This window comes from Hyperolius riggenbachi, chromosome 1, assembly GCF_040937935.1.
Source record: "Hyperolius riggenbachi isolate aHypRig1 chromosome 1, aHypRig1.pri, whole genome shotgun sequence".
Lineage (NCBI taxonomy): Eukaryota > Metazoa > Chordata > Amphibia > Anura > Hyperoliidae > Hyperolius > Hyperolius riggenbachi.
The window spans coordinates 530,708,665-530,735,304 of NC_090646.1; the positions used below are offsets into that span (position 1 = coordinate 530,708,665).

General features: G+C 43.4%; 1 protein-coding gene across 6 annotated transcripts in view; it reads left to right on the top strand.

Annotated features, from left to right (window-relative positions):
• SUSD2 (sushi domain containing 2) overlaps positions 1-26,640 on the top strand; it is a 314,471-nt gene that overhangs the window by 194,013 nt on the left and 93,818 nt on the right. For 3 of the 6 annotated variants that reach the window (XM_068246340.1, XM_068246346.1, XM_068246352.1), the window contains exons 23-24: positions 12,965-13,213; positions 17,241-17,507. In XM_068246340.1, coding sequence (XP_068102441.1) covers positions 12,965-13,213; positions 17,241-17,507 — 516 coding nt within the window. Of the gene's footprint in view, positions 1-4,073; positions 4,300-12,964; positions 13,214-17,240; positions 17,508-26,640 lie in introns of those variants that run through there. The other 3 variants (XM_068246356.1, XM_068246366.1, XM_068246361.1) reach the window with 3 other exon arrangements.

Consider the following 26,640-nt stretch of genomic DNA (forward strand, 5'->3'; position numbering starts at 1 on the left):
ATGTACACACAAAACAACTTTCTGTCCAATCACCCGTCGTTCGGACGGAAAATTGCATTGTGTGTGCAACTTTGCAAACAATATGGTGCCAAAATTCTAAATCAACCAAGTACTAAAGATATCAAAAATGTTAACATGAGATATTTGAATTTAGAGATAAATCACTATGTTATGAGATTTGTCAGTTCCAAAATTACAGACTTGCATATCAATCTATGTATACTTATCAGCAGTTGCCAGACTTACAGTATATTTGGCACAGATTTATCACTTCTTAGAGATAAAAAGGCAGTAGTCCCTGTCTAGTTTCATAATGACTAATAGTAAAATAAAACAAACACAAGAATCTGTAGAATCATGTGTCAAGATGCTGACATGTAAATAGCTATAAAAAACATAAAACATATTGATGAGTTAAAGAGGAACTCCAGTGAAATTAATGTAATAAAAAATGCTTAATTTTTACAATAATTATGTATAAATGATTTAGTCAGTGTTTGCCTATTGTAAAATCTTTTAAATCCCTGATTTACATTCTGATTTTTATCACATGGTGACATTTTTACTGCTGGCAGGTGATGTAGCTGCTGCATGCTTTTTTGGCAGTTGGAAACAGCTGTAAACAGCTATTTCCCACAATGCAGCAAGGTTCACAGACAGGAAACTGCCAGGAGTACGTACTCAAGAGTTTCTTGTGGGAGGGGTTTCACCACAATAACAGTCATACAGCGCCCCCTGATGGTCTGTTTGTGAAAAGGAATAGATTTCTCATGTAAAAGGGGGTATCAGCTACTGATTGGGATAAAGTTCAATTCTTGGTCAGAGTTTCTCTTTAAGCTGGTTCAGTCTTGTAATTCACATTATAAACCATGATTTAATATTTGAGATTTTAAAAGTTTTTAATGCTATTGTTGAATTTCCTTTTGTCCAAAAGCTTGTGGTGGTCTTGGTGGTTAGGGCTTGAACAGGCGCAAATGTACAACACTAAACACAAGTTCTTTTCTTGGCTTCTTTCTGGTATAAAGGTCACTGTGTTGACACGTAAAAGTCACGTAAACAGCCATTGAATGAAACATTGTACATACAATGAGTCAAGAGTAGAATGATGTAATCTTTCAGACAGCAAGGTAATGCATACTATGTTGCAAAGAATTAAACGCAACAAGATGTAAGGTTCAATCCGTTCCAGTTAGAGAAAATAGCAATAAAATGGGCGTGGCTATGACCGGATGGGGCGGAGCTAATTTAAAAGTGCACCCAAGTTTTCGTCAACCTTTCTCCAGAAAATTCACATCATTGCGCAGCTTTTCTCCAGAAAATACACAAAATTTCAGAAGCTTTCAACATAAAATACACGTAATGCGAGAACATTTCACCAGACATTACACGTTATGTGAGCAGATTTCACAAGAAAATACATTCAATCATGTCGGCAGATTTGACCAGAAAAAAATCATTCAATCTTGCGGTAGATTTGACCAGAACATACACAATGTCAGCACCAGATTTCACCACAAAATACACAATATCGGTAGTTAAACTGACCACAAAATACACAATGACGGTAGTTAAACTGACCACAAAATACACAATGACGGTAGTTAAACTGACCACAAAATACACGACGGTAGTTAAACTGACCACAAAATACACAATGACGGTAGTTAAACTGACCACAAAATACACAATGACGGTAGTTAAACTGACCACAAAATACACAATGTCGGCAGTTAATCTGACCACAAAATACACAATGTCGGTAGCAGATCTGACCACAAAATACACAATATCGGTAGCAGATTTGAGTGTTGGCAAGCTGATAGCCTGGTGGGTAGGTGGTTAAGGGTGAGCAGCCTGATTGCCTAGTGGGTAGGTGGGCAGCCTGCTGGGTAGCAGTGGTGGGTAGGGGGGCAGCAGTGGTGGGTAGGTGGGCAGCCTGCTGAGTAGCCTGGTGGGTAGGTGGGCAGCAGTGGTGGGTAGGTGGGTAGCATGGTGGGTAGCCTGGTGGGTAGGGGGGCAGCAGTGGTGGGTAGGTGGGCAGCCTGCTGGGTAGCAGTGGTGGGTAGGTGGGCAGCCTGCTGGGTAGCAGTGGTGGGTAGGTGGGCAGCAGTGGTGGGTAGGTGGGCAGCCTGCTGGGTAGCCTGGTGGGTAGGTGGGCAGCCTGCTGGGTAGCAGTGGTGGGTAGGTGGGCAGCAGTGGTGGGTAGGTGGGCAGCCTGCTGGGTAGCCTGGTGGGTAGGTGGGCAGCCTGCTGGGCAGCAGTGGTGGGTAGGTGGGCAGCAGTGGTGGGTAGGTGGGCAGCAGTGGTGCGTAGGTGGGTAGCAGTGGTGGGTAGGTGGGCAGCAGTGGTGGGTAGCCTGGTGGGTAGATGGGCAGCCTGCTGGGTAGCCTGGTGGGTAGGAGGGCAGCAGTGGTGGGTAGGTGGGCTGCAGCGGTGGGTAGGTGGGCAGCAGCGGTGGGTAGGTGGGCAGCAGTGGTGGGTAGCCTGGTGGGTAGGTGGGCAGCCTGCTGGGTAGCCTGGTGGGTAGGTGGGCAGCAGTGGTGGGTAGGTGGGCAGCAGTGGTGGGTAGCCTGGTGGGTAGGTGGGCAGCAGTGGTGGGTAGGTGGGCAGCAGTGGTGGATAGGTGGGCAGCAGTGGTGGGTAGGTGGGCAGCAGTGGTGGGTAGGTGGGCAGCAGTGGTGGGTAGCCTGCTGGGTAGCCTGGTGGGTAGGTAGGCAGCAGTGGTGGGTAGATGGGCAGCCTGCTGGGTAGCCTGGTGGGTAGGTGGGCAGCAGTGGTGGGTAGGTGGGCAGCAGTGGTGGGTAGCCTGGTGGGTAGGTGGGCAGCAGTGGTGGGTAGGTGGGCAGCAATGGTGGATAGGTGGGCAGCAGTGGTTGGTAGGTGGGCAGCAGTGGTGGGTAGGTGGGCAGCAGTGGTGGGTAGCCTGCTGGGTAGCCTGGTGGGTAGGTAGGCAGCAGTGGTGGGTAGATGGGCAGCCTGCTGGGTAGCCTGGTGGGTAGGTGGGCAGCAGTGGTGGGTAGGTGGGCAGCAGTGGTGGGTAGGTGGGCAGCAGTGGTGGGTAGCCTGCTGGGTAGCCTGGTGGGTAGGTGGGCAGCAGTGGTGGGTAGGTGGGCAGCAGCGGTGGGTAGCCTGCTGGGTAGCCTGGTGGGTAGGTGGGCAGCAGCGGTGGGTAGCCTGGTGGGTAGGTGGGCAGCAGTGGTGGGTAGGTGGGCAGCAGCGGTGGGTAGGTGGGTAGCCTGGTGGGTAGGTGGGCAGCAGTGGTGGGTAGGTGGTGGGCAGCAGCGGTGGGTAGGTGGGCAGCAGCGGTGGGTGGCCGGGCCGGTGCACCTGTAAAAGAAAAAAAACCCATTCACTTACCTGCAGATGAAACCTCTCTTCCGAATCCCAGGCAGCCTCCGCAGCTCCTCTTGAATGTCCCGCGCCGTCTCCTGCTGCGTCATCAGTGCAGGGCTACGGGAAGATGGCCACCGAAGCCCGCACTGGAGACAAAAATAGACGGCAAGATGGCGTCGGCGGCCATCTTGCCGTCTATTTTTGTCTCCAGTGCGGGCTTCGGTGGCCATCTTCCCGTAGCCCTGCTCGGGTAAACTGAGGGCGGCTATCAGCCGCCCTGTCAGTGCCCGTTCTGCCCTTGGAGGGGAAGCGCCGAAGGAGGGGACCCAGGTGAGGGAGATGTGGGGGGGTATTTCCCCCCTCCCCGCCGACGCTGCCACCCCTCCTTCAGCGCTGCTTCCCCTCCTGTGTCATCAAGGCTTCTGGGGAGGCCTTGATGACACCCCCCCTGGAGCTGACACCCGGAGCGGAGCGCTCCTGGCCGCCCCATGGTAGGGACGCCACTGGCATAAACCAATTGGGAACTCTGGTGGCAAATTCAAAGATGCTTTTGCTACGGTTCCCTGCTTGCCAGCTGTAGCACAGAGAAGGGAGACAGGGCATAAAGTATCTTACTTTTAATTTTCTGGTGGAGCTCTCCATTGGTCCATCTTTAGGGAGGGTACTCATTTGTAAAATCAATGGACCAATTGAAATTTAAAGATGCTTTTGCAAAGTCTCCCTTGTTATTATTGTGGCAGTAACTGATGGTGTCCAGTAGTAAAGGCAGTAGTGCACACACATCCAGCAGGTGGCTCTGCAAGCAAGAATTTAGAAGAAAAAAGGCAGGAGACTAGACCAAGAAAGGAATTGAAAAACAGAACAGAAGAATAGAAGTAAAGTTTGAAGGTGAAGAAAGAAGTTTACAGAAAATAATGCTGGAAAAGGGTAGCCATATTTAGAAGAAGATGATGTCACTGGATTGAAGTATACTGTACATAAGATGAAATAAGGTTACAAAAGAGCAGATAGAAGTATATAGATTAAAACAGAAGGACACAAAAGGGAAAAAAATGGCTTTTTGTATTATTTTAATAAAAATTATATTATTTCAAATAATCTTTTTACATTTATCCTTTGTTATAATAGGTAGAGATAAAAAATGACTCCCTTTACCCAATTATCTTATAGGGGTGTAGATCTGCGGGTCCCCTTGTTAAAGGGGTCTCCTAGAAACCACCCAAAAATCTGCTACCGCCTCCCCATGAATGAGGTGGGGATGAGCACCTAATCCTTGCCATAGACAGTAGGGGCTTGCAGGAAGGGGACAAAATTCTGCCCCTTTTTGAGTGTCCTCCTGTTGTCAGGGACCATGCAGGCTGGTATAGTTTAGGATGTGGAGCCCCACGCTGGCCAGCTCAGCCATTCTGGTAACACCAGCCTGCATGAGAATGAAGGGGTTTAAGAGGCTGGAAGTGTGGGTCATTTTTTTAAGAAAATTAAAACAGTAAAAACCTAAATGGTGCAGAATACCCCATTCAGAAATGAGTGGTTTGCCTCATCACCTGGGTAAAGCATTACTTACATTATACACCACCTCCCACTGTCTGAAATACTAATTGAATCAGATGAAAAGAACCTGGGGTGATAAAAAAAAAGACATTCCAACAAGTTATTTCCTTCCCTGCTGAGCAGACTCATATTTGCCTGTAGTGTGGTGCAATTAAATCATGTGAATCGCAATTCACAGGAGTTAAACAATTGCCAGCCCTTAACATTGTTGTAATTGGATAAGGCCAATAGCTGGCTTCTGGGAATGTTACTAATCCTCCAGGTTGAAAACAACCAAAACTGTAATGAATTAAAAATCACTGGAGTGGAGAAAGCATGTAGGGACAGACAGCTGAGAATGTGATAAGAAAATTGTCACTAAGGGAACTAAAAGGAATTTATTAAATTAAACTAATACACCACCATGGTTTAAAGAGAATCTGTAACCTAAACACTTCATATAAATAAACACACCAGCCTGTAGGTTTTCATCTCCTGTCCCCCTCTGTCACATTTTCGCTGCTCCCCACCAGGATCCTGGCCCAAAAAAAGCAGTTTTATAAACTGTTTTTGTAAACAAAAAATATGGCTGCCAAACAGGAAGTTCATCATAATATTGCATGTTTCTGTAAACTGCATTACAGTTTCCATGAAAGGTTATATTATGGAACAATAAATTCAGCCTTTAAAGTTTATTTCAGAGTTTAGAAGAAGTTTTACCTTGTAAATAATGCTGCAATCTTTAGTAGTGATTACTGATAGCAGGTCCGTGTCTGCATTCTGCAATAGTCTATGAGCTATGCTTCTCACGACTATCAGCTTTTATCAGTAGATGATACTGAGTTACTGAGAACAGGGCATGTGTGAGCTATGCTTACAGTTTTCAGTGTGTGAAAGACTCAAAGAGACTCAGAGCAGGGCTATCAGTGTAACCTCCTCCTGTCTGTAAACAATTTCAGTCACTTCCTCTTTGGGGCAACAAGCCTGACAAAGGAGAGTAAATTTAATTTATTACAGCAATGACGCAACTAAAAAAAGGCTGCAGTAAGCCAGAGCACTTTAGAATAGATATAGGAACTTGTAGGATAGTAGAAACAAGGCTGAAGATTTTGTTACAGAGTCTCTTTAACTATAGCTATAGACCTTAAATGCTGTAAAATGCTGGAAACTATTTGTGTGTTTTTTTGCATTTCTGTTGTTGGATTTGTAAGTGACCTGCATAAAGGTAAAGGATTGGCCATTAGTTTGAAAGAGATTATTAGATAATGGGAAAAGGAAAAAAGAATAAAGGTTTGGTGAATGTTTCTCTAGATGTGAACCCTCCAGGAAGAGGTTTCCGCTGAAACCTGGTGGTGCGTTTACTACTGATATGCTGTGTTTTAATCTGCAATTTTACCAGAGGAGGGAGCCAGAGAGCTGGAATAGCTAAACTGTCTATGATATAAGCTGCATAAAATCCATCAGATTACTGTGAAAACACTTAGTGTGGGGGAGCACACATGAACAGAGGACAGTGGGGAGCCAATGCCTAAAGTCACTGTACCAAGTGACTTATCTTGCAAAAAAATCAGTTCAGGCAGAGACCACCTCGGTAAAATATAGATCTTTATTCAAAACTTGAAGTTAAAATTGACATCCAGCCAATAAAAGCATGGCCCCAGTGACAGCCCACCATTTCAAGCTTATTAGCCCTTTTTCTAACTGTTAAGCCATGTGTCAAAGTGTAAGGGATGATCTCCATTCTTAAATAGCCATAACAGTCAACATCCACCAATACATTCAAATTTGCATCTGTAGCAAATGCGGACCTGATGGGAAACTATAAAGAAATGCAACTCCCCATTAAAAAAAAGTTAAGTACAGCCATCCAAGGGATGCTGCAGTATAACATGAGTTATCATCACAGACATCCTCTGCCGCATCGCACAGGAAAGACCCGCCCACAGCTCGCGCCATCCAATCACATCAACCTAAAGAGAGCACCGTCATCACAGCCCAATGCAACAGTCTCCCTGTTGTCGCTGCTCACACTAGTGTCAACATGTCTACAAGTGACACCTCAGCCGGCCAATGGGAACTTTGCAGGAAGTGATGAACGGCACACCCTTGGATGCATGACACTGTTGCTAGGCAACGCTGGTATCAAGCTTGGTCCTAAACCGATACACAGAGGTCTAGATAAGACGTAGTCAAAACTTAAGCTAAGGTCATACACGTGAAATCAAATGGCAGAGGTACAAAGGCTAAGATAAAAGCTAGGTCGATAACAGGCTAGGGTCATACAAGAGAAATCAGATGGCTGAGGTACAGAGGACTACGCAAGAGAGTGGTCAGTAAAGCTAAGGTCAAATCTAAGTCAGTCAGGCAGTTGCATTGAAATACAATAATTGATTAATCAAGAGTCGCATTGAAATACAATAATTAGTTTATCACAGAGTGACAAAGTGCCCAGCAAAACCAGCGTACTGATTGCTATCACGGGCAAGGACTGAATGTGAGACGAGGGTTTAAATACACTTAGACCGGCCTTAATCCACGGCAAACAATCAACGCCAGGCTCTAATCAGGGCGTCAGCTGAAAGCGTGTCAGCTGACACTAAACCCTCCGGCGTCTCAGTGTGTAGGACGAGCGCCTGCCGGCAGACGCCCGCCCATTGATGTCACCAGGGACTCCCCGAGCATCCTGGTTGCCATGGACGCCGGGGACGGAGCAGAGGAAGGACACCCGTGCGAACCTGATGAGAACGGGGCATCGCTGGAGCCAGCAGGTGAGTTACTTAAAGCTGGACTCATTGCAGATAAGTGCAAACACTCCTACTGAAGAGCAGCCCAATAAAATTGTCTCATTCAAAAGAGACATATGCGCTAGCCAATTAGATAAACAACAATGTGATAACTGCATTATAGTTACCAATGCACTGCGAGTTAACCTAGCAGTAAGAGATGCAAATCAACATATTGTGCCATCCTAAAAAAGATAGATACAGAAATAAATTAATAAAAACTAAATTGCGGCGCATTGCATAAATTATGCTACCAAACGATTACATGATTAGAGTTGAGCCGAAATTTTCGTAATTTCGCGTTACTATAATTACGCATGCGAAATTTGCGATTATGATGCGAAATTACGGTAGAGTAATTGCCATTTAAATCGTAATTGAAAATACCGTAAGTGTAATTTTCAACGTGTAATATCGCGTTTCGTTCATACCGTAATTTCGCATTAAACCGTAACGCTCCTGTATAATATAAAAAAGCCGCCGACTTTAAGGGTTAATAGCAAAGCCCCCTTAAATGCTAAGAGCCTGAAATTTGGAGAATATATTAAGGAGATCAGAATGAATAAGAGGAAAAAAAATATTTTCAAAAAGACCTTATAGTTTTTGAGAAAATCGCTTTTTAAGTTTTTAAGGGGAAAAATGTCTTTCAAATGCGGAAAATGTCAGGTTTTTTTGCACAGGTAACAATAGTGTATTATTTTCATAGATTCCCCCAAGTGGGAAGAGTTTTACTTACTTCGTTCTGAGTGTGGGAAATATAAAAAAAAAATGACGTGGGGTCCCCCCTCCCAGACCTCTTTAACCCCTTGTCCCCCATGCAGGCTGGGATAGCCAGAATGCGGAGCACCGGCCGCGTGGGGCTCCGCACCCTGACTATACCAGCCCGCATGGTCCATGGATTGGGGGGTCTCGGAAGGGGAGGGGCAGCCAAGCTTCCCCCTCCCCCTTCGAGCCCTTGTCCAATCCAAGGACAAGGGGCTCTTCTCCACCTCCGATGGGCAGTGGAGGTGGAGGCCGCGATTTCCTGGGGGGGGAGGGGTTCATGGTGGCATCTGGGAGTCCCCTTTAAAAAGGGGTCCCCCCAGATGCCCACCCCCCCTCCCGGGAGAAATGAGTATAGAGGTACTTGTACCCCTTAGCCATTTCCTTTAAGAATTAAAAGTAAATAAACACACAAACACTTAGAAAAAGTATTTTAATTGAACAAAAAACATAACCACGAAAAAGTCCTTTAATATTCTTAATTAACCATTGATACTTACCTGTCCCTTTAAATAAATGATCCCTCGCAATAGCCTCGGAAATGTTCTATCAGTTACAATGTAACAAAGTTATTACAATGTAACAACTTTGTTACATTGTAACTACGCCGCACCCGACGTCACTCGCCGCTCAGCCGCCGCATACACTTACGCGTCCGTGCAGGACGCTAAGTCCCCACCGGCTCCCGCTGTCCACCCCGCCCACATCTGTGTGCCAGATCCCCATTATGAATTGCCATCTTATGTGATGACAACCTAGCTTTCGACTTTAGGATGGTCATACCCACATAACCAAGGCCACGCAAATGATTAAATAGATGACTTATGAGGAGTTAAGTGTATAATAAACCCGGATGTGGAAATGTGGGCCCTTGGACGGGTGGGTATGGGTAAATGAGCTCCACTTTGCTGGATGGCAACAGATGGCAACAAAGTCAGGGAAATGTTTCCGATCAAGCAGACCCAGGCAGTAGATCATAGTTACATAGTTACACAGTTATTTGGGTTGAAAAAAGACATGTCCATCGAGTTCAAATAGAGAACAAAGTACAACACCAGCCTGCTCCCTCACATATCCCTGTTGATCCAGAGGAAGGCGAAAAACCCTTACAAGGCATGGTCCAATTAGCCCCAAAAGGGAAAAAATTCCTTCCCGACTCCAGAAGGCACTCAGATAAAATCCCTGGATCAACATCATTAGGCATGACCTAGTAAGTGTAGCCATGGATGTCTTTCAAAGCAATGAAAGCATCTAAGCCCCCTTTAAATGCAGGTATAGAATTTGCCATAACTACTTCCTGTGGCAATGCATTCCACATCTTAATCACTCTTACTGTAAAGAACCCTTTCCTAAATAAATGTCTAAAACGTTTTTCCTGCATGCGCAAATCATATCCTCTAGTCCTTTGAGAAGGCCTAGGAACAAAAAACTCATCCGCCAAGCTTTTATATTGCCCTCTGATGTATTTATACATGTTAATTATATCCCCTCTAAGGCGTCTTTTCTCTAGACTAAATAAACCCAATCTTTCTTGGTAAGCGAGACCTTCCATCCCACGTATCAATTTTGTTGCTCGTCTCTGCACCTGCTCTAAAACTGCAATATCTTTCCTGTAATGTGGTGCCCAGAACTGAATTCCATATTCCAGATGTGGCCTTACTAGAGAGTTAAACAGGGGCAATATTATGCTAGCATCTCAAGTTTTTATTTCCCTTTTTAATTTTATTAACTTTAGCTGCAGCGGCTTGGCATTAAGTACGATTATTTAAACTTGTTGTCGATGAGTACTCCTAAGTCCTTCTCCAAGTTTGATGTCCCCAACTGTATCCCATTTATTTTGTATGGTGCTAGACCATTGGTACGACCAAAATGCATAACTGTACATTTTCAGCATTAAATTTCATCTGCCATTTATGTGCCCAACTGCCCATATAGCCATCATATCCAGATCCTGTTGCATTATGTCCCTATCTTCCTGAGAGTTGATGATTCTGCTCAATTTTGTATCATCTACAAAAATAGCAACATTACTTACTACTGCATCTACTAGGTCATTAATAAATAAATTGAAGAGCACTGGACCCAGTACAGACTCCTGTGGGACCCCACTGCTAACAGTCACCCATTTTGAGTATGATCCATTGACCACAACTCTTTGTTTTCTGTCTATTAGCCAGTTCCCTATCCATGCACACAGACTCTTCCCCAGTCCTTGCATCCTCAACTTTTGCACCAGATTTTTGTGGGGAACAGTGTCGAAGGCCTTTGCAAAGTCCAAGTATATCACTTCTACAGCATTCCCAATATCCACATTAGCGTTCACTACCTCATAAAAGCTGAGCATGTTAGTCAAACAGGACCTGTCTTTAGCATACCCATGTTGATGCTGAGAAATAAGATTATTTTCTAGTTTAAAGTCATGTATAGTATCTTTTAGTAACCCCTCAAATAGTTTGCATTCAACTGATGTTAAGCTTACAGGTCTATAAATTCCCGGATCTGATGTTTTGCCCTTCTTAAAAAATGGGAAAAGGTGGGCTGTACGCCAATCCACTGGGACTCTGCCAGTTGAAAGAGAGTCATAAAAGATAAGATTAAGGGGTTTATCTATAACTGAACTTAATTCCCTTAGGACCCGAGGATGCTTGCCATCCAGGCCAGGTGCCTTGTCTATTTTTAATTTATTTAGTCTTGCCTTCACTTCTTCCTGCGTTAAGTATTTAATATTACAGTTGGAAAATTGAGACTCTTCTGCATCTGTAATTTGCAACAGTGATGTTTCCCTTGTGAAGACAGAAGCAAAGAAAGCATTTAATAACTCTGCCTTACCTTCATCATCTACCATTGAGTTCCCACCCTCATCCTTTAGGAGTCCTATACAGTCAACCTTTCTTTTTTTAGAGTTGTTGTACTTGTAAAACTTCTTTGGGTTAGATTTGATATCCCTAGCGATTTGATTTTCAGCTTCAATCTTTGCCTGCCTTATTTCTTTTTTACAACTTTTATGGCACTCCTTATAATTGCTTAATGCTGCCTCGGTCCCCTCCTGTTTTAGGACCTTATAGGCATTATTTTTCCCCTTCATTTTATCTCTAACCTTTCATCCATATAGGCCTTTTTTATTCCTAGACATTTTGTTTCCATATGGGATATATGGCTCATGGGGCACCTGATGATGGAATACTTTATCATGCACACATTTATCACATTATCTCCTTGAAGGAGAGCAGGGAGGGATGTCGAAATTCAGGCCATAGTGGAAAAACCCCTTGAAAAAGGTACAAAGGGTGCCAATGCGTCTTATTGGCCTTCCCTATCTGTTGGCTACAGGCAGAATAAGTAGACACAAGCCACCTCAAAGCTGAAGACCAAGGTTTCTCAGTGTCTGGTGTACAACCCAGAGTGAACAGGTAACTTTTAGTATTATTTAGATGTGTATGCACCATGATAATACACATTGGCCAATATGCAATTAACTTTTTTTCCTCGGTTTTCTTCTTGGAGATAATGTTTTATCTTCTATTTAAAATGACTTTTCACCACTTTGCTATTACCAAAAAGTAGGTGAAAAAGTATTGTCAAAATTATGCTGGTGGCTTAAAGGGCATTTTTTTTAATGCATACTCAATATATCATACCCCTCCCCCGAAAAAAATGTTTTACTGGTATTTCTTATTTATTTCTCATGTTAATGTATACCACATGCATTTCTGCAAACGTGCTAATTAACATGTTACTTGCATTGAATGTATAAGTTCTGTATATGACCTGTATTATTGTACTGTTTTCTTTTTCTCTTTGAAAATTTAATAAAAAAAATGATTGGAATGATTGAAACAAAAACAGCATTTTATTGACAAGTTTGAAAATATCACCTAGGAGAAAACTCAGGAGAAAAAGTTAATTGCATATGGGTCATTGACTGAACTTGCTTCATAGTTCACACAAAGCATTGGGACTAGCTTGGACTTCCCAGGCTGCATGGGTACATATTGTGCGGCATTACATTTTTGATTTGACCTTCTGTTTTAAGAAGGCAACATTATATTAAGTGTGCACTGTTTTTGAGCTAACCTGAAGTCCATACGACATTTGGAGGTCTGTAGCTATTGACTTTGCAGAAAGTTGTTGACTTCTGCATAATGTGTTCTTCAGTAAGCACTGACCCCGCTCTGTGATTTTACATGGCTTACCTCTTTGTGGCTGAGCTGCTGTTGTTCCCAATTGCTCCCATTTTGGTACAATATCATAAACAGTTGACCGTTGCTTATCTAGTAGAGAGGACATTTCACAAGTGAACTTACTGCACAGGTGGCATTCCGTCACGGTACCATGCTGGAATTCCCTGTACTCCTCCTGAGAGTGGCACATTCCATAACCAATGTTTGGAGAAGTAGTCTGCAAATGCCTGTAATAGATTTTATACACTTTTAGCCATATAAGTGATTGGAAAACCTGAATTCAATGATTTAGAGTGGTGTTCCAATACTCGTGATGACATAGTGTAGGAAAATAAAATAAAAACAACAATAATAATTATATCTATTTTTTCTCAGGGGTGTTTTTATTTACCAGCTCTAACCAAAGTGTGACTGCCATGTTCCCCTCGGGTGCAGGAGTGGAAGTGAGAGGAAGGGGTGGATTCCTGAGTGTTAACACCCTTCTTCCCCTTGAGTTTATCAATCACACGCAAGGCCTCATGGGAGTTATGAACAATAATGCAACAGATGATTTTACTTTCATAAATGGAACCAAGTTGCCTCCTAATGCCAGCCCAGAGGACCTTTTCCAGCTTGGTATAAGTTGTAAGTAATGTTGAAGTTGGGCTAAAAATGTACCTTTTGTCAGTTAAAGAGGAACTCCAGTGAAAATAATTTAATTTAAAAAAGTGCTTCATTTTTACAATAATTATGTATAAATGATTTAGTCAGTGTTTGCTCATTGTAAAATCTTTCCTCTCCCAGATTCACATTCTGACATGTAATACATGGTGACATTGTTACTGTGGGCAAGTTATGTAGCTGTTTCTAGCTGCTCTGGCTGTTACAGACAGCTTTAAACAGCCATTTCCTGTCTGTGAACATTGTTACATTGTGGCAGTTTGCCCAGAGTACCGCGGTATTCAGAGCCTCTTGTGGGAGTGGTTTCAGCACAAAATTAGTCACACAGCGCCCCCTGATGGTCTGTTTGTGAAAATCATTGTATTTCTCATGTAAAAGGGGGTATCAGCTACTGATTGGGATAAAGTTCAATTCTTGGTTGGAGTTTCTCTTTAAGTGTGACTTAAATGAACATAAAAACAACACATGCAGATAGACATACTGGATATCATATATTACAAGCAGAAAAGTTTCAGTAATGTCTTGAAGGTAATAAAGAAAGCTTGAACTGAGTGATATATGGAGGCTGCAATTCTATTTCTATTTGCTTTTTAAAATTGTCTGTTGCTTGTCTGTCAGCATCTTCTGACTTCTGAGAAGTCTCTGTAGTAGTTTCTGAGTTAGGAAAGTGTTTTATGAGCAGAAGTGTTTTACTGCCTTGTATAAGGTTTAAAACAAAAAAGGAAAATGACTCCCATTTTGTTTTTTTTCTTTTGTTCAGACTGCAAAGTAGGTAGTAATATTGTCACATGACTGTCATGGCAGAGATGGCAGATAGGCTCATTTGAAAGCACAGGATGTTAACATGTCTGCTACCATGAATCAGGAAGTAGAAACACTGCCGATTATTTGTATCAGCTGTTACAAAGAAATGTTTTTGTTTAAATGTTATTATGCTGCTGCTTATCTTTTTAGAGCAGAGAGGACGTTCTGAGTTCAGGTCCATCAAATATCAATCGTTTTCTTCGTCCTTTGCTAGTTTACGGCAGCCATCCTCGTTGGGTGCTCAGCATTTTCAATAAAGATTTGTAGAAATACAGCCATTTGTTCTCTTCAAGAGCTACAGCGTGGCAGAAATTGTGTGGGTCTGCTTGCTGCTTTGGCTTAAAAAAATCTTCCAACTCACATGTGAAGGAAAGGCAGTGAGGTTGTGGAATAAGCACATAAATTGTAGCTTAGGTTTTCAGTTATTTTACCAAATAGATTTAAAAAATTACCAGATATCCTTTATTATAAGTTGGCCTTATGTATAAGTTGATCCAAATATTGGCCCCTCTTAAGCTGGTAATTTTTTTTATGACTTAATTATGAAGTAATTTAATGGCTGTAAATGTGGACCAGGAGATTTACTGTCTACACTTGGGGACCAGGAGGGGTTAATAAATGTACTTGGCAACCAGGAGGCTGAACTGCATAAGGTATTTCAGCTATTAACCTTCCCAGCTTCCCAAGTCCAGCCAGTAACCCCTCCAGTCTCCGACATATAGCCACCCTGGTCCCCAATTGCTGCCAGCAACTCCTTGTGGTAGCCAAGTGCAGCACCCCCTCCCCTTCTGGTACTCAGCGGGGCCAGTACCTAATGGATGCCCAAGGACTGGAGAGATTGGAGGAGGAGAGGATGGTCTGTAGTATCAAATGCAGAGGGGAGGTCATGGAGAGTACCTGCCTTTGGCTTTGGCAATGGTAAGGTAATTGACCACCGTGGCGAGAGCTGTTTCTGTTGAGTGTGCAGGTCAGAATCCAGATTGAAATGAGTCAAGTGGAGCATTGCTGTTGAGGTATTGGGTAATGCGTTGGTGGACTAGAAATTTGAGGAGTTTAGAGGCAAAGGGGAGGATGGCGATTGGGCGGTAGTTAGAAGGTATGCATGGGTCAAGTGAGGTTTTTTTCAGCAGAGGAAGTACAGTGGCCTGTTTGAAAGTTTGAAGGAAGGTCCCTGTGGAGAGGGAGAGGTTGAACAAAGTAGGTGAGGACAGGGGCAAGTTCAGAGAAGTGGGGGATGAAGGGTGTTGGTAGGTACAGGGTCAAGGGGGGAGGAGGTGTGAGGGGAATTCGCCAGCAACAGCCTGACTTTGTCAATGGTGGCAGGAGCAAAGAAGGTGAGGGGTGAGTAATACAAGGGAGTGGCTTGGGTGGGAGGTGAGGTGGGGGCTAAGGCAAGGGGATGACCTGGGAGGAGATGGAAAGATAGGGATTTAGTAGGGAGATATTGTTGCAGATTGTTGCAATTTTAGTGGTGAAGTGGGTGGCAAAGCCATTGGCTGAGAGGGAGGGACTGGGAGACAAAGGAGTGAGGTTGAATAAGGTGGCAAAGAGAAATCAAGGGTTGGAAGCTTGGGTTCCGATCAGGGCTACAAGAGTAACTTTGTTTGGCTTTGGAGAGGGCAATGTGGAAGAATAGCAGCTTGGCCTGGAAATCTGAATTGAGACGTGATTTCTTCCATTTCTATTTAGCTGCTCAAGTTAATTTTCTGAAGTCATGTGTGTGAGTGGTATTCCAGGTTTGGGAGTTGGGGAGCTTGTTGGGGAGGGTAATTTGGGGGGGAAGCCTAAACTAATGCAGATGAGAGGGCTAGATTACATTGTGCCGCCACTTGATTGGCGCTTGTGAGGGTGGAGAAGTTGGAGGAGAGGGCCTGGTGTCAACATAAGTTGACACCTATATTTTTCTTCAGTGAGTCCCACTTACATTTCTTAACTTATACCCATAAAGAAAAGGGCTCAGATGTGCTAAGCTGTAGTAAAGTTGCCTTGCGCAGACAACGGATGACAATTTTACCAGTACTAACACAGGGGAACCACCACCCATTAGCCTATTAGTGCCATGCTCGTTGCCATGGTAACACGCTCATTGCTATGGTAGTGTGCATTACACTGCACGTTTACCATGGTAATGAATGTTGCATCATAAGGCTGGGTGGTGCTTAGCCTCTCCTTAGTACCAATACATTTGTTGCATGCTACCTGCGCTCTGCAACTTAACAGCCATTTAGTGCATCAGGCCCAAGGTTCTAATTTTATGAAAATTGTATATAGCTAGCTTGGAACTGGGTCAATTGAATCAAATCTTATAGGCTATTTGATGTAGGTTTCATAACACAGCCTTCCAGAGAGTAGTTTACTTCTTTGGGTAATATGCTCCCCACAATCAAAATGTGGAGCAATGTTCCACACACTACCAGAGATATTGTATGTGCCTGAAGGAGTGCAGCAAGATATAAATAGTAATTTTATTTTATTTATTTTTTTAAATTTTAAGATCCGTTCTCAAACCTGACAAAATGAGCTTTAAATAATAATAAATAATTCCCCAAATAGTATGTGGTATAACCAGAATCATATCATATAGCAGTCAGTAATAATAAATAATTCCCCAAATAGTATGTGGTATAACCAGAATCATATCATATAGCAGTCAGTCAGCATCGTCTTCTAATGTGGATCAATGCATACATCAATATAGTACATACATGCATACATCAATATAGTAAAGCACCCATAATCCTGAAGCAGCTACATATAGCAATATAGTAATATACATATATATTGCTGAAGCAGTTACAATGTACTTATGTTTTCTGTAGGATTATAATTTAACATTTTTTTGTCTTTTTGTGTGTGGAATTGTATTGGGTTTACACGCGATTATAGATAGGGATGGTCAACAAGATGCAAATAATTCAAAGTTGATGTAGGATAAAACAAAGTCTGTATGCAAATTTATGCAGCTTGAAAATGGACCAATTGAATCCCACTTTAACAGGAGTCAAATCGTCCATTTTCAAGCTCCATAAATTTGCAGACAAACTATACATAATTCTGCATGAACCTAAAGTTATTTGCATCACATTAACCATCCCTAATTATAGCCGTAATAGTGCTTCAATAATGCCAATTATAGTAAAGTGATAATCTGAGCACATTATTTATGTTTGTACCATGTTCTTTTTAGGGCAAGTGACGGACAGTAACTCACTCTTCACATACGACTCACAGTTCCTGTTAGATACCTATAAAGAAAAACATGATCAAGATTTCTTGCCAGTATTTTCTGTCCAGGAAGATCCCAATGATCCATTTACTGGTGACATGGACAAATTATGTGGCAGCGACTCCTTCTGTAGATTCGATGCTCTGACCACAAGATCTCTTTCAATCGGAAATGCAACCAAATTTTCACATGACAGCCACAAGAATTTAGTACAAAGCCTGAAATCAGGTAAGAAAACAGGGTCCATATATTTAATTACTGTAACTTTTCGCACCTTTTCAATGAAATACCTTTAAAGCGCCAAGTAATTTAACACATATTTACCCTAAATGAGAAATCACTAAAACTCAACTTTTAATAAGTTACATTAAAAGAGACCAGATTTGTTGACCATGTAGTAAAACGTGATACAATGGGTTGGAGGCTAGTATCTTTGGTCTAGGACCATCCTTCAGGCACACATTGATAAATGTTATAACTCTACACAAAACTAAACATGTTTCATTTCCTTAATTGGAAACTTCGTCAGGAGTGATAAGTGCCCTAGTGATAGAGTGCCACAGTGCTCAAAATAACAAATACATTATAAATATCACATATCTAATACATTTAGGTTAGCAAAATGACAGAGTAACGGCCACTACCACCAGCCTGCTGGAGTATGACAGTTCAGCCCTCCCTTTTATAGTGGAGGGTACAAATTACGCCCCCAATAGGTGTACACATCTCACCTGATTGGTTCCTGTGCGAGTCTGTCATAAAATATGACCAATCAAAGGTGAGACCATTGGAATTAATGATGTCTCAAAACAGATGAAAAATTACCTGTGTACTATCCTTCTCCGCTGACAGAAGCCACCAATGAACATAGCATCCATTCTCAAAATCGGTTATATTGTTTACAGGACGGAAAGAGCAAAAAACAATCCCCTCATATTATCCTGCTTCTGATTGGTGGGTGGATGCACTGGGGGGTGGGATTACATTTCTAGAATCAGGTGTGTTTTCTTGAATGTAAGCTCCAAGTAAGCAAGAAAATACTCAAAAAATGGTAAGTTTGAGATTACTTTTTAACCTACTTTTTCGCTGTGCGTATTTACAGCGCCAAACATGATTTTTTTTTGGGCTGGGTGATGCGTCCCGTAGTAAAATTACTGAGTGCTGATAATTAATACAGGCATCTGTTAGATGCCTGCCGATCTCTGCGCCTAATTGACCTGATCCACTTTTTGGTACTTTTTCAACTGCTAACTGTTGAAAAGTTAAAAAAATTTATCTCCTGGGAGAGAAGGCAGAAAAAAAGTTAATTGCAAAAGGCCCCAGGTTTGGTTTCTTAGACAAGTGGCAGTACTTTGCTGTACTTTGCCACGCTTCAAGCTATAGTTCTCCCATCCTTATACTACTTCAGACCATTATTTTAATGGTGTGAGAGAGTGTTTGTAGCTATTTGAATGACAGGGTGGATGAATACATGTGTGTGTTCCCTTTAATTAAAGGTAAAAAACCCTAGTTGCTCCCAGTCTTGGATGTGTGAATTGTCTGCTTGCATGCTGACTGGTATGAGTGGACTAATCCTAAAGAGGAAACCTTAACAATCCGGTGGATTGGCTTAATTCAAGAACCCTGCAGCATTTTTGGAGACCTGAAATCCTCAATTTTGTTTGCCAGCCTTTGTTATTTGTTTCTGCAAGTGCAAGCTTTGCATGCACATCTCCCTGTCCCCTGTATGACCTTTGTAGGATGAGCACAGCTATCGTTTTTGTTTCACTATAGCATGTGCAAACTGTCGGCTATGGATCTGCAAGTAGAAATTATGGTAGTACTATTACCATGCCTTACCAATCTGCCAACATGTTTGTGGTTCAGAGGCACCAAAGTGAAATGAAATTATTAAACACAGTTTAAAATAGAGGAGGTGAAGGTAAACTTACCTCTTCTCTGGGACAAAAAACTTAATGGCGAGAGAGTAAAAGCTCCAATGAGCCTAGGTCCTCAGTGATCTGCGAAAACCAGGCACTTCTAGCAGTCTTCAGGTCTCATATTTTAATATGTGATACATCAAAGCATTACAAAAAAAAAAAAAGCTTCTGAGATAAGTGTATATAGTTGTCAAAGACAATGGGCTCTATTCATAAAAGGTTACCGCAAGTTTTCTGCTCAAAACAGCGGACTTTCCCGACCATTTAGCAAAGTAGGCATTCATAAAAGCTGTTCCCACATGAAAATCTACAATCCCCCAACAGAGCGAGAAATTTCCGCCTTCTCCAGTGTTTTTCTAGATTTATCTAGAAAAAAGTAACAAAATAGCCATTCATAAAGTTTAGAGGAAGCGGTATGTGGACGGGAAATACCGCTACCTCTGATTTTGCGGATTACATACAAGTGAATGGGACAGACCTCCCAGAGAGAGCATTGCACGGAGGGACTCTGCCGGCTGAAGTGTTTCCGCATGCCTTCCGACAGCTTACCGCCAGCCTTCAGTGGGAGATCTCCGCACTTGCATCGCAGCTGGCAACATTTTTTTGAATGACCACCCAGAAGTCTAAAATACCGCTGCGGTATTTTCCCTCCAGGAATTTTTTCGCCACAACTTTTTTATGAATAGAGCCCAATGTGGAAACCATATGTATGTGAATAACATACATAAGACACAGAACATTTATATTGCACTTTTCTCCTGGAGGACTCGAATCGCTTCAAAGTTGTTGCCACTTACTGCATTCTCCACGGGGCAACCAGGACCATTAGGTAGCTTCACATACTGGCTTGAGCCAGGATTCGAATCCTAGTCAAAGGCTCATTCCCAAACCCTACATCGAAGGCAGCATCTTTAATAAGTATGTTATCCAGCTGCTCCTGAATAAACATAAAACATTGGATGGTATCAACATCAAAAATAAAAAATACTGGACATAGACATTGCAAAGTGTAGTCTTCTTTAATAATAATATACCAATGTAAGCATCACCTTTATTCATTACAAAGCTCACATATAAATTGTGTAATGTTCAATAATTCCTGCAGCTAAACAATAAAACCAGAGACTCTGGGACGTTCACAGAAAGTAGCCCCATTTCTGATAAAGATCATCATAGACCCAGCTTGTTTCTAGTGTTGGGCGAACAGTGTTCGCCACTGTTCGGGTTCTGCAGAACATCACCCTGTTCGGGTGATGTTCGGGTTCGGCCGAACACCTGATGGTGTTCGGCCAAACTGTTCGGCCATATGGCCGAACTAAGAGCGCATGGCCGAACGTTACCCGAACGTTCGGCTAGCGCTGTGATTGGCCGAACGAGTCACGTGTAGTGTTGGGCGAACATCTAGATGTTCGGGTTCGGGCCGAACATGGCCGAACTCCGAACATAATGGAAGTCAATAGGGACCCGAACTTTTGTGCTTTGTAAAGCCTCCTTATATGCTACATACCCCAAATTTACAGGGTATGTGCACCTTGGGAGTGGGTACAAGAGGAAAAAAAAATTAGCAAAAAGAGCTTATAGTTTTTGAGAAAATCGATTTTAAAGTTTCAAAGGGAAAACTGTCTTTTAAATGCGGGAAATGTCTGTTTTCTTTGCACAGGTAACATGCTTTTTGTCGGCATGCAGTCATAAATGTAATACATATAAGAGGTTCCAGGAAAAGGGACCGGTAACGCTAACCCAGCAGCAGCACACGTGATGGAACAGGAGGAGGGTGGCGCAGGAGGAGAAGGCCACGCTTTGAGACACAACAACCCAGGCCTTGCATGAGGACAAGAAGCGTGCGGATAGCAATTTGCATTTTGTCGCCATGCAGTCATAAATGTAATACAGATGAGAGGTTCAATAAACAGGGACCAGAAACGCTAACCCATCACAGATGTTCATTGTTCATGTTACTTGGTTGGGGTCCGGGAGTGTTGCGTAGTCGTTTCCAATCCAAGATTGATTCATTTTAATTTGAGTCAGACGGTCTGCATTTTCTGTGGAGAGGCGGATACGCCGCCGATCTGTGACGATGCCTCCGGCAGCACTGAAACAGCGTTCCGACATAACGCTGGCTGCCGGGCAAGCCAGCACCTCTATTGCGTACATTGCCAGTTTGTGCCAGGTGTCTAGCTTCGATACCCAATAGTTGAAGGGTGCAGATGGATTGTTCAACACAGCTACGCCATCTGACATGTAGTCCTTGACCATCTTCTCCAGGCGATCGGTGTTGGAGGTGGATCTGCACGCTTGCTGTTCTGTGTGCTGCTGCATGGGTGTCAGAAAATTTTCCCACTCCAAGGACACTGCCGATACCATTCCCTTTTGGGCACTAGCTGCGGCTTGTGTTGTTTGCTACCCTCCTGGTCTTCCTGGGTTTGCGGAAGTCAGTCTGTCGGCGTACAACTGGCTAGAGGAGGGGGAGGATGTCAATCTCCTCTCTAAAGTCTCCACAAGGGCCTGCTGGTATTCTTCCATTTTGACCTGTCTGGCTCTTTCTTCAAGCAGTTTTGGAACATTGTGTTTGTACCGTGGATCCAGAAGGGTATAAACCCAGTAATTGGTGTTATCCAGAATGCGCACAATGCGTGGGTCGCGTTCAATGCAGTCCTAGGCCGAAGAGGTCATAGCCTAGGGTCACAAAACCTGTTTATTTGGGCAATTTCAATGGTGGCGAGTCTGACGTACATAAATCGCAGCAATGGCCGTTAGCAACGTCTGAATCTCACGAAATGTCTCATGCAGGTAGAAGACATATTGTTAGACTTGGGCTCCAAAGATGGGTTCCCTACATCTCTGCAAACCAGAGTTACAGGGCTCCAAATTTGGTAAAATCCCCCATAGGCTGTCATTGGGCCTCCTATTTACAGTTCCAAAATCTCACATCTTTTCAAAGGGCAATGGCTCAGCAGTACCAAATTTTCTAGCATTGTAGGGACCCTTAGGGGGAACATGACTGGTGAGTTTCGGGCCCCTAGGCCAAAGAGGTCATAGCCTAGGGTCACAAAAACCTGTTTATTTGGGCTATTTCAATGGTAGTGATGGTGGCGTACATAAATCTCAGCAATGGCCGTTAGCAAAGTCTGAATCTCACGAAATGTCTCATGCAGGTAGAAGACATATTGTTAGACTTGGATTCCAAAGATGGGGTCCCTACATCTCTGCAAACCAGAGTTACAGGGGTCCAAAATTGGTAAAATCCCCCATAGGATTTCATTGCCTCCCTATTTCACTTTCCAAAATCTCACATCTTTTCAAAGGGCAATGGCTCAGCAGTACCAAATTTTCTAGCATTGTAGGGACCCTTAGGGGGAACATGACTGGTGAGTTTCGGGCCCCTAGGCCGAAGAGGTCATAGCCTAGGGTCACAAAAACCTGTTTATTTGGGCTATTTCAATGGTAGTGATGGTGGCGTACATAAATCGCAGCAATGGCCGTTAGCAACGTCTGAATCTCACGAAATGTCTCATGCAGGTAGAAGACATATTGTTAGACTTGGATTCCAAAGATGGGGTCCCTACATCTCTGCAAACCAGAGTTACAGGGGTCCAAAATTGGTAAAATCCCCCATAGGATTTCATTGCCTCCCTATTTCACTTTCCAAAATCTCACATCTTTTCAAAGGGCAATGGCTCAGCAGTACCAAATTTTCTAGCATTGTAGGGACCCTTAGGGGGAACATGACTGGTGAGTTTCGGGCCCCTAGGCCGAAGAGGTCATAGCCTAGGGTCACAAAAACCTGTTTATTTGGGCTATTTCAATGGTAGTGATGGTGACGTACATAAATCGCAGCAATGGCCGTTAGCAAAGTCTGAATCTCACGAAATGACTCATGCAGGTAGAAGACATATTGTTAGACTTGGATTCCAAAGATGGGGTCCCTACATCTCTGCAAACCAGAGTTACAGGGGTCCAAAATTGGTAAAATCCCCCATAGGATTTCATTGCCTCCCTATTTCACTTTCCAAAATCTCACATCTTTTCAAAGGGCAATGGCTCAGCAGTACCAAATTTTCTAGCATTGTAGGGACCCTTAGGGGGAACATGACTGGTGAGTTTTGGGCCCCTAGGCCGAAGAGGTCATAGCCTAGGGTCACAAAAACCTGTTTATTTGGGCTATTTCAATGGTAGTGATGGTGACGTACATAAATCGCAGCAATGGCCGTTAGCAACGTCTGAATCTCACGAAATGTCTCATGCAGGTAGAAGACATATTGTTAGACTTGGATTCCAAAGATGGGGTCCCTACATCTCTGCAAACCAGAGTTACAGGGGTCCAAAATTGGTAAAATCCCCCATAGGATTTCATTGCCTCCCTATTTCACTTTCCAAAATCTCACATCTTTTCAAAGGGCAATGGCTCAGCAGTACCAAATTTTCTAGCATTGTAGGGACCCTTAGGGGGAACATGACTGGTGAGTTTCGGGCCCCTAGGCCGAAGAGGTCATAGCCTAGGGTCACAAAAACCTGTTTATTTGGGCTATTTCAATGGTAGTGATGGTGACGTACATAAATCGCAGCAATGGCAGTTAGCAAAGTCTGAATCTCACGAAATGACTCATGCAGGTAGAAGACATATTGTTAGACTTGGATTCCAAAGATGGGGTCCCTACATCTCTGCAAACCAGAGTTACAGGGGTCCAAAATTGGTAAAATCCCCCATAGGATTTCATTGCCTCCCTATTTCACTTTCCAAAATCTCACATCTTTTCAAAGGGCAATGGCTCAGCAGTACCAAATTTTCTAGCATTGTAGGGACCCTTAGGGGGAACATGACTGGTGAGTTTCGGGCCCCTAGGCCGAAGAGGTCATAGCCTAGGGTCACAAAAACCTGTTTATTTGGGCTATTTCAATGGTAGTGATGGTGACGTACATAAATCGCAGCAATGGCCGTTAGCAACGTCTGAATCTCACGAAATGTCTCATGCAGGTAGAAGACATATTGTTAGACTTGGATTCCAAAGATGGGGTCCCTACATCTCTGCAAACCAGAGTTACAGGGGTCCAAAATTGGTAAAATCCCCCATAGGATTTCATTGCCTCCCTATTTCACTTTCCAAAATCTCACATCTTTTCAAAGGGCAATGGCTCAGCAGTACCAAATTTTCTAGCATTGTAGGGACCCTTAGGGGGAACATGACTGGTGAGTTTCGGGCCCCTAGGCCGAAGAGGTCATAGCCTAGGGTCACAAAAACCTGTTTATTTGGGCTATTTCAATGGTAGTGAAGGTGACGTACATAAATCGCAGCAATGGCCGTTAGCAAAGTCTGAATCTCACGAAATGTCTCATGCAGGTAGAAGACATATTGTTAGACTTGGATTCCAAAGATGGGGTCCCTACATCTCTGCAAACCAGAGTTACAGGGGTCCAAAATTGGTAAAATCCCCCATAGGATTTCATTGCCTCCCTATTTCACTTTCCAAAATCTCACATCTTTTCAAAGGGCAATGGCTCAGCAGTACCAAATTTTCTAGCATTGTAGGGACCCTTAGGGGGAACATGACTGGTGAGTTTCGGGCCCCTAGGCCGAAGAGGTCATAGCCTAGGGTCACAAAAACCTGTTTATTTGGGCTATTTCAATGGTAGTGATGGTGACGTACATAAATCGCAGCAATGGCCGTTAGCAAAGTCTGAATCTCACGAAATGTCTCATGCAGGTAGAAGACATATTGTTAGACTTGGATTCCAAAGATGGGGTCCCTACATCTCTGCAAACCAGAGTTACAGGGGTCCAAAATTGGTAAAATCCCCCATAGGATTTCATTGCCTCCCTATTTCACTTTCCAAAATCTCACATCTTTTCAAAGGGCAATGGCTCAGCAGTACCAAATTTTCTAGCATTGTAGGGACCCTTAGGGGGAACATGACTGGTGAGTTTCGGGCCCCTAGGCCGAAGAGGTCATAGCCTAGGGTCACAAAAACCTGTTTATTTGGGCTATTTCAATGGTAGTGAAGGTGACGTACATAAATCGCAGCAATGGCCGTTAGCAAAGTCTGAATCTCACGAAATGTCTCATGCAGGTAGAAGACATATTGTTAGACTTGGATTCCAAAGATGGGGTCCCTACATCTCTGCAAACCAGAGTTACAGGGGTCCAAAATTGGTAAAATCCCCCATAGGATTTCATTGCCTCCCTATTTCACTTTCCAAAATCTCACATCTTTTCAAAGGGCAATGGCTCAGCAGTACCAAATTTTCTAGCATTGTAGGGACCCTTAGGGGGAACATGACTGGTGAGTTTCGGGCCCCTAGGCCGAAGAGGTCATAGCCTAGGGTCACAAAAACCTGTTTATTTGGGCTATTTCAATGGTAGTGATGGTGACGTACATAAATCGCAGCAATGGCCGTTAGCAACGTCTGAATCTCACGAAATGTCTCATGCAGGTAGAAGACATATTGTTAGACTTGGATTCCAAAGATGGGGTCCCTACATCTCTGCAAACCAGAGTTACAGGGGTCCAAAATTGGTAAAATCCCCCATAGGATTTCATTGCCTCCCTATTTCACTTTCCAAAATCTCACATCTTTTCAAAGGGCAATGGCTCAGCAGTACCAAATTTTCTAGCATTGTAGGGACCCTTAGGGGGAACATGACTGGTGAGTTTCGGGCCCCTAGGCCGAAGAGGTCATAGCCTAGGGTCACAAAAACCTGTTTATTTGGGCTATTTCAATGGTAGTGATGGTGACGTACATAAATCGCAGCAATGGCCGTTAGCAAAGTCTGAATCTCACGAAATGTCTCATGCAGGTAGAAGACATATTGTTAGACTTGGATTCCAAAGATGGGGTCCCTACATCTCTGCAAACCAGAGTTACAGGGGTCCAAAATTGGTAAAATCCCCCATAGGATTTCATTGCCTCCCTATTTCACTTTCCAAAATCTCACATCTTTTCAAAGGGCAATGGCTCAGCAGTACCAAATTTTCTAGAGTTGTAGGGACCCTTAGGGGGAACATGACTGGTGAGTTTCGGGCCCCTAGGCCGAAGAGGTCATAGCCTAGGGTCACAAAAACCTGTTTATTTGGGCTATTTCAATGGTAGTGAAGGTGACGTACATAAATCGCAGCAATGGCCGTTAGCAAAGTCTGAATCTCACGAAATGTCTCATGCAGGTAGAAGACATATTGTTAGACTTGGATTCCAAAGATGGGGTCCCTACATCTCTGCAAACCAGAGTTACAGGGGTCCAAAATTGGTAAAATCCCCCATAGGATTTCATTGCCTCCCTATTTCACTTTCCAAAATCTCACATCTTTTCAAAGGGCAATGGCTCAGCAGTACCAAATTTTCTAGCATTGTAGGGACCCTTAGGGGGAACATGACTGGTGAGTTTCGGGCCCCTAGGCCGAAGAGGTCATAGCCTAGGGTCACAAAAACCTGTTTATTTGGGCTATT